This window comes from Ranitomeya variabilis, chromosome 2 (assembly GCF_051348905.1).
Source record: "Ranitomeya variabilis isolate aRanVar5 chromosome 2, aRanVar5.hap1, whole genome shotgun sequence".
NCBI classification, from domain to species: Eukaryota; Metazoa; Chordata; class Amphibia; order Anura; family Dendrobatidae; genus Ranitomeya; species Ranitomeya variabilis.
This window is the reverse complement of record NC_135233.1, coordinates 409067011-409084520: the sequence shown is the minus strand read 5'-3', so window position 1 is coordinate 409084520 and position 17510 is coordinate 409067011. Positions and strand designations below refer to the sequence as shown.

The 17510-nt window shown below is 43.1% G+C and overlaps 1 protein-coding gene across 3 annotated transcripts in view; it reads left to right on the top strand.

Moving 5' to 3' along the window:
• The window catches only part of DIAPH2 (diaphanous related formin 2), a 1729654-nt gene that overhangs the window by 101137 nt on the left and 1611007 nt on the right, over window positions 1–17510 (top strand). For all 3 annotated transcript variants that reach the window (XM_077286525.1, XM_077286526.1, XM_077286527.1), the window contains exon 3: window positions 4927–5103. In XM_077286525.1, coding sequence (XP_077142640.1) covers window positions 4927–5103 — 177 coding nt within the window. The remainder of the gene's footprint in view (window positions 1–4926; window positions 5104–17510) is intronic.

The following is a 17510-nucleotide window of genomic DNA, read 5'->3' as shown; positions in this document are numbered from 1 at the left end:
AGCTGTCGGGAAACCTGGCAGCTGTGGACTCTGGTAAACTGAAAGATTACCAGAGTTTAAGGCTACTTTCACACTTCCGTCTTTTTTCCTCCGTCGCAATCCATCGTTATGGGCAAAAAACGGATCCTGCAAATGTGCCTGCAGGATGCTTTTTTTGCCCATAGACTTGTATTAGCGACGGATCGCGAAGGATGGCCACACATTGCATCCGTCGTGCGATGGATGCGTCGTGTTTTGGCGGACGTGACGCACAAAGAACGTTCAATGTCACTTTTTGTGCGACGGGTCCGCCATTTTCAACTGCGCATGCGTGGCCGAAACTCCGCCCCCTCCTCCCCGCTCATCACAATGGGCAGCGGATGCTTTGTAAAACTGCATCCGCTGCCCACGTTGTGCTAAATTTAGCACAACGTCCGTCGGTACGTCGGCCCGGCGGTTTGCGACGGCCCTGTACCGACGGAAGAGTTAAAGTAGCCTAAGCCACTGGGTTTCACAGTAGCTACAGTGCTGGACTGTGGAATGCTGGAGTGCCGAGTGACGGACTCACAGGCATTCATCAGTCTGACACTGGCACAGCAAGAGAAATATTTGTTATGAGCTCAGGTGACTTTTCTGTTCTTGTTGACAATTAAAAAAGTAATTAAACAAATTTAAGTTTCTAAGTATTAACTATAAGATTAGTAATGGATGGGTGTCTTAAAGACGTCTCTCCATTACTACCTGTAGGATTGATGTCACCGTGCAATACAAAGGTGACATCAACCCCACAAATATGAACCAAACTTGCCAGCGCTACAGGGCAAGTAGGAAGAGCCGGCTAAAGCACCAGAATTGGTGCATCTAATAGATGTGCCTTTTCTGGGGCGGCTGCGGATTGTTATTTTTAGGTTGCGGAGGGAAGGGCAATATCCATGGCCCCTTACCAGCCTAAAAATACCAGCCCCCAGGTGTCTGCTTTAGCTTGGCCAGTTGTCAAAATGGGGGGAGGGACCCCATACCGTTTCTTTTTAGTTATTTCTTTAAATAATTAAAAAAAAACAGCATAGGCACCTCTCCTATTCTTGATGATCAGCCTTGCTAACACTGACAGCTGAGAGTTGCAGTCTGCAGCTGTCAGTTTTGCCTGGCTGGTTATCAAGAAATACTGGGGAACCCATGCTGTGTGTTTTTTTTCTTGTTTTTTTTTTTTTTAAATTATAGCATAATTGATGGATCAAATTATACAATTTATCCCTGGTGTCTACCCCTAATTTGACTCATTTTGGCAGCTTTTTGGTCCCACTGAATATGTTGTCCATGCATTTGCTTTTGCCTCCTATTGAATTCAATGGGGTTCGGCTATATTCATCGAACATTGGCACGTTCACCGATCCGAACCAAAGCTTGAAAGGTTCGCTCATCTCTAATCTTGAGTTCCATCCTGCAATATTTTTAAAGGGATGGCAGATTAATCACATTTGGGTGTTTGTTTTTGCAATTAGGAAAAATAAACAAATTCTCCGTCTCCTAAAGAAATACTTCTATAACAGATAGGAAAAGATTTTCCAGTCGGGATTTATCCAGAACCTTAAATGCCAGAGATGAATGATCATGCAAGTGGAATAAACATTTAAACAAGTAGAAGTCAAGAGACCAGGGACGCTTGTCTCACCCACCGCCATCACTACTACAAAACACCCCAGTGCCTCGCTAGTTGGATTCTGACATGTTAATTATCTCATAATTAGCATGTCAAGATCTGCAGCATCTCCATGTAATAATGAGTCTATTCTTTACCCATTACTTCTAATGGGACACAATGTAGATGTTTATAGCTGCACGCAAATTCAAGAATGTTCAAACTGAGCTACAGACGATCAAAATGGCTAATTTTATATTCTCACTATGTTTTATCATCTTCTCTGTTCTTTGTTTTCTCGTTTACCAAATCTCTGCTATGAACTTGGACATTAACACTAATAATTATAATACTGCCCCTTTGTACAAGAATATAACTATTATAATACTGTCCCTATGTACAAGAATATAAATACTATAATAATGCTCATATGTACAAGAATATAACTACTATAATACTGCCCCCTATGTACAGGAATATAACTACTATAATACTGCCCCTATGTACAAGAATATAACTACTATAATACTGCTCCTATGTACAAGAATATAACTACTATAATGCTGCCCCTATGTACACGAATATAACTACTATAATACTGCCCCTATGTACAGGAATATAACTACTATAGTACTGCCCCTATGTACAAGAATATAACTACTATAATACTGCCCGTATATACAGGAATATAACTGCTATTATACTGCCCGTATATACAAGAATATACCGTAACTGCTATAATACTGCCTGTATATACAAGAATATAACTACTATAATACTGCCCCTATGTACAAGAATATAACTACTATAATACTGCCCCTATATACAGGAATATAACTGCTATAATACTGCCCCTATGTATACGAATGTAACTACTATAATACTGCTCCTATGTACAAGGATATATCTGCTATAATGCTGCTCCTATATACAAGAATATAACTACTATAATACTGCTCCTATGTACAAGGATATAACTGCTATAATACTGCCTGTATATACAGGAATATAACTGCTATAATACTACCCATATATACAAGAATATAACTACTATAATACTGCCCCTATATGCAAGAATATAACTACTATAATACTGCCTGTATATACAGGAATATAACTACTATACTGCTCCTATGTACAAGGATATACCTGCTATAATACTGCCCGTATGTACATGAATAGAACTACTATAATTCTGCCCGTATATACAGGAATATAACTACTATACTGCTCCTATGTACAAGGATATACCTGCTATAATACTGCCCGTATGTACATGAATAGAACTACTATAATTCTGCCCGTATATACAGGAATATAACTACTATAATACTGCTCCTATGTACAAGAATATAACTACTATAATACTGCTCCTATGTACAAGAATGTAACTCCTATAATACTGCTCCCATGTACAGGAATATAACTACTATAATACTGCTCCTATGTACAAGGATATAACTGCTATAATACTGCCCGTATATACAAGAATATAACTACTATAATACTGCTCCTATTTACAAGGATATAACTGCTATAATACTGCTCCTATGTACAAGAATATAACTACTATAATACTGCTCCTATGTACAAGAATATAACTACTATAATACTGCTCCCTATATACAAGAATATAACTACTATATTACTGCCCCTATATACAAGAATATAACTACTATAATACTGCCCGTATATACAAGAATATAACTACTACTAGATGGTGGCCCGACTCTAACGCATCAGGTATTCTAGAATATGCTTGTCCACGTAGTATATTGCACAGCCCACGTAGTATATTGCCCAGTCATGTAGTATATTGCCCAGTCACGTAGTATATTGCCCAGCCACGTAGTATATTGCCCAGTGACGTAGTATATTGCCCAGCCACGTAGTATATTGCCCAGTGACGTAGTATATTGCCCAGCCACGTAGTTTATTGGCTAGTCACGTAGTATATAGCCCAGCCACGTATGTCACAGGTTAAAAAATAAAAAATAAACATATACTCACCTTCCGAGGGCCCCTTGTAGTTCTGTCGCTTGTGTGCGGTGCACGCGGTAGCTTCCGGTTGCAGGGTGTGATGACGTCGCGGTCACATGACCGTGACGTCATGGCAGGTCCTTCTTGCGCAGGCGCGCAGGACCTGTGATGACATCGCTGTCACATGACCATGACGTCATGGCAGGTCCTTCTCGCATACATCCTTGCCACCGGAAACTGCCGCTTGCATGGGGAAGTCACCGGAGCGTCGCGAGGAGCGGGAAAGGCGGCGGAAGGGGAGTATACAATGATTTTTTATTTTTTTAATTATTTTTAACATTAGATGTTTTTACTATTGACGCTGCATAGGCAGCGTCAATAGTAAAAACTTGGTCACACAGGGTTAATAGCGGCGGTAAAGGAGTGAGTTACCCGCGGCATAACGCGGTCCGTTACCGCTGGCATTAACCCTGTGTGAGCGGTGACTGCGGGGAGTATGGAGCGAGCGCCGGGCAGTGACTGCAGGGGAGTAGGGAGGGACTAATCGGATTGTGGCCATCGCTGATTGGTCGCGGCAGCCATGACAGGCAGCTGGTGAGACCAATCAGCGACTTGGATTCCATGACAGACAGAGGCCGCGACCAATGAATATCCGTTACAGACAGACAGACAGACAGACGGAAGTGACCCTTAGACAATTATATAGTAGATAATACTGCTCCTATGTACAAGGATATAACTGCTATACTACTGCTCCCTATGTACAAGAATATAACTACTATAATACTGCTCCTATGTACAAGGATATAATTGCTATAATACTGCCCCTATGTACAAGAATATAACTACTATAATACTGCCCCTATATACAAGAATATAACTACTATAATACTGCTCCTATGTACAAGAATATAACTACTATAATACTGCTCCTATGTACAAGGATATAACTACTATAATACTGCTCCTATGTACAAGAATATAACTACTATAATACTGCTCCTATGTACAAGAAAATAACTACTATAATACTGCTCCTATGTACAAGGATATAACTACTATAATACTGCCCCTATATACAAGAATATAACTACTATAATACTGCTCCTATGTACAAGGATATAACTACTATAATACTGCTCCTATGTACAAGAATATAACTACTATAATACTGCTCCTATGTGCAAGGATATAACTGCTATAATACTGCCCGTATATACAGGGCATAGTATAGTACTGCCCTCATCAATGACAGAATAGTCGCACTCACTACACAGAAGTGATGACTATATTGCTTTGTCTGTAATTGCTGATTATTTTGCTTATAGAGGGACCGACTTACAAGTTTCAGGAAATCAGGAGTGAAGAAAGACAAGCCGCTCATTCAGCATCCCACAGACCCGCAGGCGACGATCGCAGAGTTTCCAGCTCCACAACAACTTTTTGATGAGCGCTCGTTGAATCTGTCTGAGAAGGAAATCATGGATCTCTTTGAGAAGATGATGGTGAGTTTCGGGACGTCTTACATGAAGTCAATGCATTTTTATTATATTTTATTTTAAATATAAGAATTGTTTTTAAATTTCCTTCTAAAAAATGTCATAAAGGTAAAATTCATATTTACAACCTTGGTGAGGGGCATAAAGTAGTCCTACTCCGACCAGAAGCCATACATGCCAAAAACCATTGGGGGCTAAAAACCACGTATTCGGAGGCCATAAGAGTGAGGATGGGGGGCTCTGTACACTGTAACATCCCACCTTCAGTGCTTTCGCTCTTTTAGTCAGAGGTTTCTAAAGACTTTATGTAAAGACTCAGTATTCCAGCACTGCCCCTTATTCTCCAGTCTTCTGCCCTTCACCGTCGACACAACAGGACAATGTTTTGTTCCCTGAGACATTTAGTTCTCACTTTTGCGTTGTGATCTGATCTCCATCATGGGGGGAAAGAATCGTCACCACATTGTCCTAAAAGATGGGAGACGTTGTTCTTAGAGGAGGTTTACATCCCGTTCATGTATCATTGTGAGTGACCACCTCCATCCATGAGAAGCCCCGGCACATTGTGAGTGACCCCCTCCATGGATGAGAAGCCTCCACACATTGTGAGTGACCACCTCCATGGATGAGAAGCACCCACACATTGTGAGTGACCACCTCCATGTATGAGAAGCCCCCACACATTGTTAGTGACCACCTCCATGGATGAGAAGCCCCCACACATTCTGAATGATCCCCTCCATGGATGAGAAGCCCCCGCACATTGTGAGTGACCTCCTCCATAAATGAGAAGCCTCTACAAATTGTGAGTGATCCTCTCCATGGATGAGAAAGCCCCCACACATTGTGAGTTACCCCCTCCATTGATGAGAAGCCTCTACACGTTGTGAGTGATCCTTTCCATGGATGAGAAGCCCCCACACATTGTGAGTGATCCCCTCCATGGATAAGAAGCCCCCGCACATTGTCATACCTCCCAACCGTCCCGGATCCAGCGGGACTGTCCCGATTTTGACAGTCAGCCCCGCGATCCCGAGCGGGACATTAGTTGTCCCGCTTTGGTTGGTAGGTGTGTATATCACCCGATCAGCTCCCTGAGCCCCTGCACCCGCGGAGCAGCATATTGGCTGCTCTGTGCGCACAGGACCTGTGTTGAAGTCACAGGATGGGAGGAGTCAGGGGGTCACATGATCGGGAGGACCTCCGTGTACAGGACTCTGCTGGTTGTCATGGGCGCTGGAGGAGGGTAAGCGTATGTGTGAGGTCAGGAGGTGTTTACAGTGTGGATGTAGCAGAGCCGTGTGTGTACGAGGTGTACGGAGCCGTGTGTAGGAGGTGTACAGAGCAGAGCCACGTGTGTACGGAGCGGAGCAGCGTGTGAAAGGTGTATGGAGCGGAGCCACGTGTGTACTAGGTGTACAGAGCAGAGCCATGTGTGTACAAGGTATACGGAGTGGAGCTGCATGTGCAATGTGTATGGAGTGGAGCCGTGTGTGTATGAGGTGTACAGAGCGGAGCCGTGTGTGTGCAAGGTATACGGAGCGGAGCCGTGTGTGTATGAGGTGTACGGAGCGGAGCCGTGTGTGTGCAAGGTATACGGAGCGGAGCAGCGTGTGCAATGTGTATGGAGCGGAGCCGTGTGTGTACGAGTTGTACGGAGTGGAGCCATGTGTGTATGAGGTGTATGGAGTGGTGCCGTGTGAGTACGAGATGTATGGAGAGGAGCCGTGTGTGTATGAGGTGTACGGAGCGGAGCCGTGCGTGTGCAAGGTATACAGAGCGGAGCAGCGTGTGCAAGGTATACAGAGCGGAGCAGCGTGTGCAATGTGTACGGAGCGGAGCCGTGTGTGTGTATGAGGTGTACGGAGTGGAGCCGTGTGTGTACGAGGTGAACGGAGTGGAGCCGTGTGTGTATTATTATTATTATTATTATTTATTTATATAGCACCATTAATTCCATGGTGCTGTACATGAGAAAGGGGTTACCGTACATACAGGGTTATAGATATCATTTACAGTAAACAGGTTTACAGTGACACACTGGTACAGAGGGGAGAGGACCCTGTCCTTGCGGACTTACAGTCTATGGGATAGTGGGGAAGAGACAGAAGGTAGGGGTGAGGTGGCGGCGGCTCTGGCGGTGGTGAGGCGGCGGCTCGGTTATTGTAGGCTGTAGGCTTTCCTGAAGAGATGGGTTTTCAGGTTCCGTCTGAAGGATCCGAGGGTGGTGGATAATCGGACGTGTTGAGGCATGGAATTCCAGAGGATGGGGGATATTCGAGAGAAATCTTGGAGGCGATTGTGTGAGGAACGAGTAAGTGTGGAGGAGAGTAGGAGGTCTTGGGATGAAGGAAGATTATGTGTGGGAAGATATTGGGAGATTAGTTCAGAGATATAGGGAGGGGACAGGTTGTGGATGGCTTTGTAGATCAGTGTTAGTAGTTTGAACTGGATTCGTTGGGAGATTGGGAGCCAGTGGAGGGATTTGCAGAGGGGAGAAGCAGGGGAGTAGCGAGGAGAGAGGTGGATTAGGCGGGCAGCAGAGTTGAGGACAGACTGGAGTGGTGCAAGAGAGTTAGTGCGGAGGCCACAGAGGAGGGTGTTGCAGTAATCGAGGCGGAAGATGATGAGAGCATGTACAAGAGTTTTGGTAGATTGTGGGCTGAGGAAGGAACGGATTCTGGCAATATTTTTGAGTTGGAGGCGACAGGAGGTGGCAAGAGCTTGGACGTGAGGTTTGAAGGACAGGGCAGAGTCAAGAGTTACCCCGAGGCAGCGAATTTCAGGAGCCAGAGAGAGCGTGATGCCGTTTACCATAATAGATAGATCGGGTAGGGGGGATACGTGAAGTGGGGGAAAGATGATGAATTCGGTTTTGTCTACATTGAGTTTTAGGAAGCGAGAGGTGAAGAAGGAGGATATGGCTGACAGACACTTCACGATTCTGGACAGCAGGGAGGTGACATCCGGGCCAGAGAGTTAGATCTGAGTGTCGTCTGCATACAGGTGGTACTGGAAGCCATGGGACTTTATGAGTTGTCCTAGGCCAAGGGTATAGATAGAAAAAAGTAGGGGTCCTAGGACAGAGCCTTGAGGGACTCCAACAGAGAGAGGGCGGGATGAGGAGGTAGTGTGGGAGTGGGAAACGCTAAATGTGCGGTTGGATAGGTATGAGGCAATCCAGGACAGGGCAAAGTCTTTGATGCCAAGGGAAGAAAGAATCTGTAGCAGTAGGCAGTGATCGACTGTGTCGAAAGCAGAGGACAAGTCAAGAAGGAGGAGGATGGAGAACTCTCTGTTAGCTTTGGCTGTGACTAAGTCATTAGTAATTTTTGTCAGGGCAGTTTCGGTGGAGTGGTGGGGGCGGAAGCCAGATTGGAGGTTGTCAAGGAGAGAGTAATGAGAGGTGGGAGGAAAGTTGACCATGGACATGCTGCTCAAGGAGTTTTGAAGCAAACGGGAGCAGTGATATGGGGCGATAGCTGGGCATAGCAGTTGGGTCAAGGTTAGCTTTTTTGAGGATGGGTGTGATGGTGGCATGTTTGAAGGCATCGGGGAAGGTACCAGGAGAGAGCGATAGGTTAAAGAGATGGGTTAGGGCTGGAATAAGCGTGTTAGTGAGGTTGGGGAGCAGGTGGGAAGGCATGGGGTCAAGTGCACAGGTGGTGAGGTGTGATTTGGAAAAGAGGTGAGTAAGCTCTCCTTCAGTGATGTTAGAGAGGGAGGTTATTAGGGAAGGGCAGAGGTCTGGTATATGGAGTGGTTGGGGTGGTGGACAAGTAAAGGTTTGCCTTGTTTGGTCGATCTTGTTTTTGAAGTAGGTGGCAAAGTCCTCAGAAGAGATGAAGGGAGTTGGAGGTGGCAGTGGTGGGCGGAGGAGAGAGTTAAATGTGCTGAACAGTTGTTTTGGGTTGTAGGATAGTGAAGATACAAGGTTAGTGAAATAGGTCTGTTTAGCAGAGGTGAGGGCTGATTTGAAGTCAAATGTAGCTTGTTTGAAGGCAGCGTGAACCATCCAGAACTGGAAGGTTACCTCAGGAAGTGTGTGAGCCTTGAGCTGGAGGCTCCTCCCAGCTGTTTCTATGGCAGCTTGTTGTGAGGACATCACTTAGCTGTCATATACACATTGGCCAATAGATGGCAGAACAGCACATTGATGAGTCGTCAGTATACAATGGTATGTACTACATCTCCTAATTCACAGTGCCCAAACTAATCCTGACACACTGCAACAAATCTACTGCCACAACACAACTGTCTCATTCAGCAACAGTAGAACGGGTACCTGGATACCACAAGCTGATATCCAGCTGCCAGAGCAAATGGCAGAAACCTAGAGAATAAGGTGCAGGAGTGTGGGGGATAAGGGGCAGCGCTGGAAGTATTGAGGCGTCAAAGAATCTTCATGGATTTGTCAAAAGTGTAAAATCTTCTGAAATGTTCATAATAGTCCATCAGAAGCCATGGAAACGGCCGACTGAAAAGGGGGGTGAATTTGACAAACTAATTTGTGTATATGATACAATGTTTATGATGATATCGAGTCATTTTTAAAAATCCAATAAGACAAAAAAATCTGATTTTATTGATGTATTCAAAATCTTACAGTCTGTTTCTTTTCCCCATGATGCCGATGATTCAGATGTTGGTAGAACATTAGGAGTCTTGTATTGACGGGTCTTGGGGATAATGAATAATTGTAACATTGGTGTCATTCGGCATTGTCTCTGCCGTGATTCCTGTCATGAGTGGGCGTCACATCTTACCAGGGATTAATGGGCTCTTATTAGGAAATCTCTTGTTATAGGCTAACTTCTTATTAATATTTGATTTAATTAAATGTCTGCGAAAAATCCTCATCATCCTCATCAGTTCCATTATGGGCGCAAACACCATAGTAAGTGATGAAGTTATTAACATCCAAGTAATTGAGATTCCGGGTTTCCCCAGTCCACAATCATTTACATCAGACGCCACTCGATGATAATTATCTATACACAGGAATTCCCAATAATTATAAAAAATCCATTATTTGCTTATAATTAGGATAATTATTTCCTGCTCTTTCTAATTTTTTCTTTGTCTATTCCTTCAATCCTAATTTCTTCTCATAAACTTCATTCCATTTTTCTTCCCTTTCAGCTATTTATTCCTGTTTTTCTTCCTTAGTACTTTTTCCTTTTCTCGTTTTCTCCATTCTCAATCTTCTTCTTCCTTCCCTTTTCATGCTTTCTTTGTTTTTTCTTAATTTATTTTATCCTTCCTTTCCCTTAATTGCTTATTTTCTCTAGTTACATACTTTCCTCCCTTCCTAACTTCCTCCCATTTTCATTCCTCCTTTTTCATTCCTCCCTTTTCCTCCCTCCCTTGCTTTTTTGGACAGAGAGGTTATATACAGTGAGCAGTGGAGGAAAGTGCAGTGTAATCTGTATCTGATAATGGAGCTACGTATAGAAGTAAAGAGACGGAGAGGTTATACACAGTGAGCAGTGGAGGAAAGTGCAGTGTAATCTGTATCTGATAATGGAGCGACGTATAGAAGTAAAGAGACAGAGAGGTTATACACAGTGAGCAGTGGAGGAAAGAGCAGTGTAATCTGTATCTGATAATGGAGCGACGTATAGAAGTAACGAGACGGAGAGGTTATACACAGTGAGCAGTGGAGGAAAGTGCAGTGTAATCTGTATCTGATAATGGAGCGACGTATAGAAGTAAAGAGACAGAGAGGTTATACACAGTGAGCAGTGGAGGAAAGAGCAGTGTAATCTGTATCTGATAATGGAGTGACGTATAGAAGTAACAAGACGGAGAGGTTATATACAGTGAGCAGTGGAGGAAAGTGCTGGGTAATCTGTATCTGATAATAGAGCGACGTATAGAAGTAACGAGACGGAGAGGTTATACACAGTGAGCAGTGGAGGAAAGTGCAGTGTAATCTGTATCTGATAATGGAGCTACGTATAGAAGTAACGAGACGGAGAGGTTATATACAGTGAGCAGTGGAGGAAAGTGCAGTGTAATCTGTATCTGATAATGGAGTGACGTATAGAAGTAACGAGACGGAGAGGTTATATACAGTGAGCAGTGGAGGAAAGTGCAGTGTAATCTGTATCTGATAATGGAGTGACGTATAGAAGTAATGAGACGGAGAGGTTATATACAGTGAGCAGTGGAGGAAAGTGCAGTGTAATCTGTATCTGATAATGGAGTGACGTATAGAAGTAACGAGACGGAGAGGTTATATACAGTGAGCAGTGGAGGAAAGTGCAGTGTAATCTGTATCTGATAATGGAGTGACGTATAGAAGTAACGAGACGGAGAGGTTATATACAGTGAGCAGTGGAGGAAAGTGCAGTGTAATCTGTATCTAATAATGGAGTGACGTATAGAAGTGGCGACACGGAGAGGTTATATACAGTGAGCAGTGGAGGAAAGTGCAGTGTAATCTGTATCTGATAATGGAGTGACGTATAGAAGTAATGAGACTGAGAGGTTATATACAGTGAGCAGTGGAGGAAAGTGCAGTGTAATCTGTATCTGATAATAGAGCGACGTATTGAAGTAACGAGACGGAGAGGTTATACACAGTGAGCAGTGGAGGAAAGTGCAGTGTAATCTGTATCTGATAATGGAGCTACGTATTGAAGTAACGAGACGGAGAGGTTATACACAGTGAGCAGTGGAGGTATGTGCAGGGTAATCTGTATCTGATAATGGAGTGACGTATAGAAGTAATGAGACGGAGAGGTTATACACAGTGAGCAGTGGAGGAAAGTGCAGTGTAATCTGTATCTAATAATGGAGTGACGTATAGAAGTGGCGACACGGAGAGGTTATATACAGTGAGCAGTGGAGGAAAGTGCAGTGTAATCTGTATCTGATAATGGAGTGACGTATAGAAGTAATGAGACGGAGAGGTTATATACAGTGAGCAGTGGAGGAAAGTGCAGTGTAATCTGTTTCTGATAATAGAGCGACGTATAGAAGTAACGAGACGTAGAGCTTATATACAGTGAGCAGTGGAGGAAAGTGCAGTGTAATCTGTATCTGATAATAGAGCGACGTATAGAAGTAACGAGACGGAGAGGTTATATACAGTGAGCAGTGGAGGAAAGTGCAGTGTAATCTGTATCTGATAATGGAGCGACGTATAGAAGTAACGAGACTGAGAGGTTATACACAGTGAGCAGTGGAGGAAAGTGCAGTGTAATCTGTATCTGTTAATGGAGCGATGTATAGAAATAACGAGACGGAGAGGTTATATACAGTGAGAAGTGGAGGAAAGTGCAGGGTAATCTGTATCTGATAATGGAGCGACGTGTAGAAGTAATGAGATGGAGAGGTTATATACAGTGAGCAGTGGAGGAAAGTGCTGGGTAATCTGTATCTGATAATGGAGCGACGTATAGAAGTAATGAGAAGGAAAGGTTATATACAGTGAGCGGTGGAGGAGAATGCAGTGTAATCTGTATCTGATAATGGAGCGACGTATAGAAGTAACAAGACGGAGAGGTTATATACAGTGAGCAGTGGAGTAAAGTGCAGTGTAATCTGTATCTGATAATGGAGCGACGTGTAGAAGTAACGAGACTGAGAGGTTATATACAGTGAGAAGTGGAGGTATGTGCAGGGTAATCTGTATCTGATAATGGAGCGACGTATTGAAGTAATGAGACAGAGAGGTTATACACAGTGAGCAGTGGAGGAAAGTGCAGTGTAATCTGTATCTGATAATGGAGTGACGTATAGAAGTGGCGACACGGAGAGGTTATATACAGTGATCAGTGGAGGAAAGTGCAGTGTAATCTGTATCTGATAATAGAGCGACGTATAGAAGTAACGAGACGGAGAGGTTATATACAGTGAGCAGTGGAGGTATGTGCAGGGTAATCTGTATCTGATAATGGAGCGACGTATAGAAGTAACAAGACGGAGAGGTTATATACAGTGAGCAGTGGAGGAAAGTGCAGTGTAATATGTATCTGATAATGGAGCGATGTATAGAAGTAATGAGAAGGAAAGGTTATATACAGTGAGCGGTGGAGGAGAATGCAGTGTAATCTGTATCTGATAATAGAGCGACGTATAGAAGTAACGAGACGGAGTGGTTATATACAGTGAGCAGTGGAGGAAAGTGCAGTGTAATATGTATCTGATAATGGAGCGATGTATAGAAGTAATGAGAAGGAAAGGTTATATACAGTGAGCGGTGGAGGAGAATGCAGTGTAATCTGTATCTGATAATGGAGCGACGTATAGAAGTAACAAGACGGAGAGGTTATATACAGTGAGCAGTGGAGGAAAGTGCAGTGTAATCTGTATCTGATAATGGAGTGACGTATAGAAGTAATGAGACGGAGAGGTTATATACAGTGAGCAGTGGAGGAAAGTGCAGTGTAATCTGTATCTGATAATGGAGTGACGTATAGAAGTAATGAGACGGAGAGGTTATATACAGTGAGCAGTGGAGGAAAGTGCAGTGTAATCTGTATCTGATAATAGAGCGACGTATAGAAGTAACGAGACGTAGAGGTTATATACAGTGAGCAGTGGAGGAAAGTGCAGTGTAATCTGTATCTGATAATAGAGCGACGTATAGAAGTAACGAGACGGAGAGGTTATATACAGTGAGCAGTGGAGGAAAGTGCAGTGTAATCTGTATCTGATAATAGAGCGACGTATAGAAGTAACGAGACGGAGAGGTTATGTACAGTGAGCAGTGGAGGAAAGTGCAGTGTAATCTGTATCTGATAATGGAGTGACGTATAGAAGTAATGAGACGGAGAGGTTATATACAGTGAGCAGTGGAGGAAAGTGCAGTGTAATCTGTATCTGATAATGGAGCGATGTATAGAAGTAACGAGACTGAGAGGTTATATACAGTGAGAAGTGGAGGTATGTGCAGGGTAATCTGTATCTGATAATGGAGCGACGTATTGAAGTAATGAGACAGAGAGGTTATACACAGTGAGCAGTGGAGGAAAGTGCAGTGTAATCTGTATCTGATAATGGAGTGACGTATAGAAGTGGCGACACGGAGAGGTTATATACAGTGATCAGTGGAGGAAAGTGCTGGGTAATCTGTATCTGATAATAGAGCGACGTATAGAAGTAACGAGACGGAGAGGTTATATACAGTGAGCAGTGGAGGAAAGTGCAGTGTAATCTGTATCTGATAATGGAGCAATGTATAGAAGTAATGAGAAGGAAAGGTTATATACAGTGAGCGGTGGAGGAGAATGCAGTGTAAACTGTATCTGATAATGGAGCGACGTATAGAAGTAACAAGACGGATAGGTTATATACAGTGAGCAGTGCAGGAAAGTGCAGTGTAATCTGTATCTGATAATGGAGCGATGCATAGAAGTAACGAGACTGAGAGGTTATATACAGTGAGAAGTGGAGGAAAGTGCAGTGTAATCTGTATCTGATAATGGAGCGACGTATTGAAGTAATGAGACAGAGAGGTTATACACAGTGAGCAGTGGAGGAAAGTGCAGTGTAATCTGTATCTGATAATGGAGTGACGTATAGAAGTGGCGACACGGAGAGGTTATATACAGTGAGCAGTGGAGGAAAGTGCAGTGTAATCTGTATCTGTTAATGGAGCGATGTATAGAAGTAACGAGACGGAGAGGTTATATACAGTGAGCAGTGGAGGAAAGTGCAGTGTAGCCTGTATCTGAAAATAGACCGACGTATAGAAGTAACAAGACGGAGAGGTTATATACAGTGAGCAGTGGAGGAAAGTGCAGTGTAATCTGTTTCTGATAATGGAGCGATGTGTAGAAGTAAAGAGGCGGAGAGGTTATATACAGTGAGCAGTGGAGGAAAGTGCAGTGTAATCTGTATCTGATAATGGAGCGATGTATAGAAGTAACGAGACTGAGAGGTTATATACAGTGAGCAGTGGAGGAAAGTGCAGTGTAATCTGTATCTGATAATGGAGCGATGTATAGAAGTAACGAGACGGAGAGGCTATATACAGTGAGCAGTGGAGGAAAGTGCTGGGTAATCTGTATCTGATAATGGAGCGATGTATAGAAGTAACGAGACGGAGAGGTTATATACAGTGAGCAGTGGAGGAAAGTGCAGGGTAATCTGTATCTGATAATGGAGTGACGTATAGAAGTAACGAGACGGAGAGGTTATATACAGTGAGCAGTGGAGGAAAGTGCAGTGTAATCTGTTTCTGATAATAGAGCGACGTATAGAAGTAATGAGACGGAGAGGTTATATACAGTGAGCAGTGGAGGAAAGTGCAGTGTAATCTGTATCTGATAATGGAGCGACGTATAGAAGTAACGAGACGGAGAGGTTATACACAGTGAGCAGTGGAGGAAAGTGCAGTGTAATCTGTATCTGATAATGGAGCTACGTATTGAAGTAACGAGACGGAGAGGTTATACACAGTGAGCAGTGGAGGTATGTGCAGGGTAATCTGTATCTGATAATGGAGCTACGTATTGAAGTAACGAGACGGAGAGGTTATATACAATGAGCAGTGGAGGAAAGTGCAATGTAATCTGTATCTGATAATGGAGCGATGTATAGAAGTAACGAGACGGAGAGGTTATACACAGTGAGCAGTGGAGGAAAGTGCAGTGTAATCTGTATCTGATAATGGAGCGACGTATAGAAGTAACGAGACGGAGAGGTTATACACAGTGAGCAGTGGAGGAAAGTGCAGTGTAATCTGTATCTGATAATGGAGCGACGTGTAGAAGTAAAGAGGCGGAGAGGTTATATACAGTGAGCAGTGGAGGAAAGTGCAGTGTAATCTGTATCTGATAATGGAGCGACGTGTAGAAGTAAAGAGGCGGAGAGGTTATATACAGTGAGCAGTGGAGGAAAGTGCAGTGTAATCTGTTTCTGATAATGGAGCGACGTGTAGAAGTAATGACTCGAGACTCAGAGGTTATATACAGTGAGCAGTGGAGGAAAGTGCAGTGTAATCTGTATCTGATAATGGAGCGACGTATAGAAGTAACGAGACGGAGAGGTTATACACAGTGAGCAGTGGAGGAAAGTGCAGTGTAATCTGTATCTGATAATGGAGCAATGTATAGAAGTAACGAGACGGAGAGGTTATATACAGTGAGCAGTGGAGGAAAGTGCAGTGTAATATGTATCTGATAATGGAGCAATGTATAGAAGTAACGAGACGGAGAGGTTATACACAGTGAGCAGTGGAGGTATGTGCAGGGTAATCTGTATCTGATAATGGAGCGATGTATAGAAGTAACGAGACGGAGAGGTTATATACAGTGAGCAGTGGAGGAAAGTGCTGGGTAATATGTATCTGATAATAGAGCGACGTATAGAAGTAACGAGACGGAGAGGTTATATACAGTGAGCAGTGGATAAAAATTCAGTGTAATCTGTATCTGATAATGGAGCTACGTAGTTTGTAGTTGCAGTTTTTAAAGCTTCCTATAAAACTTTAGAAAAATGTTTAAAATGGCCGAGGGTCTTTATTGGAGCGTTTTCTCCTCATCTCGAAGATCCTGAGGGACCAAGTAACAGATTGATTTGTAAGTTGACACGCAATTATCGAATGAGCTTTGTTGCCTTTTTTTGTAATATTTTTGCCTCAAGTACAGGAGCAGTTTTTGGGCTTTGTGCATAGTTGGGTCCTGGCGATAATCTTCCTCAGTTTCCACTGACTATGAAGAGACTTGTTTCCCCTCCAGTAACTTAAGCCGATTAGTAAGGTTAGACTGTAGGAAATTAGCCTTTCTCTTTAGTTTAGTCCCTCATCACTGCCTTGTGAAGGACACAAATCCTCCGGTGAAGAGACAGATCCTGTGTTAAGATAGAAGAACTCTTCAAGGTGGCCATCAGCGAGCTCTTAATTGTAGGGTTGTAGAAATTCAGCCGCCAACGGCAAGGACCTGATGAGGGGTATGTCGATTTTAGATCTAGAATAATGGGAGCATGGTCAGACCAAGTGATTGTTCCCCCATCTGCTCCTTCATCGTTTATATTGTAAAAAACTAAGAAAAAAACGAGAACGAAAGTCCAGCAGTTAAAGTGAATGGTAAACTTTATTATAAAATTAACCAGTGTGGTAAAGGTGGGGAACACCAGAAGAAAATGGGACACATCACAAAGGGCAAAATGAACATGCACAATACATAGATGGTAAATCAATAAAATGTAAAAAGTCAATTAATAAATATAGGAATAAACGGCAGGTAACAGCAAGATGTTGTAGAAAATGAACCACGCAAAAAAAAAATTGCAATGAAGAAAGTGCCTCTGTGCAAAAAAGTGCAAGAACAAACTGGTAAAGTTAATAATGCTGTTGAAATGGAAGAATGTAAAAGGACGGCAATAAATAATAATGCATGTAGAAAAGCCGCTGAGACACCATCACGTGTTTCTCAACGCAAGCAATGAATAGCCAGGTC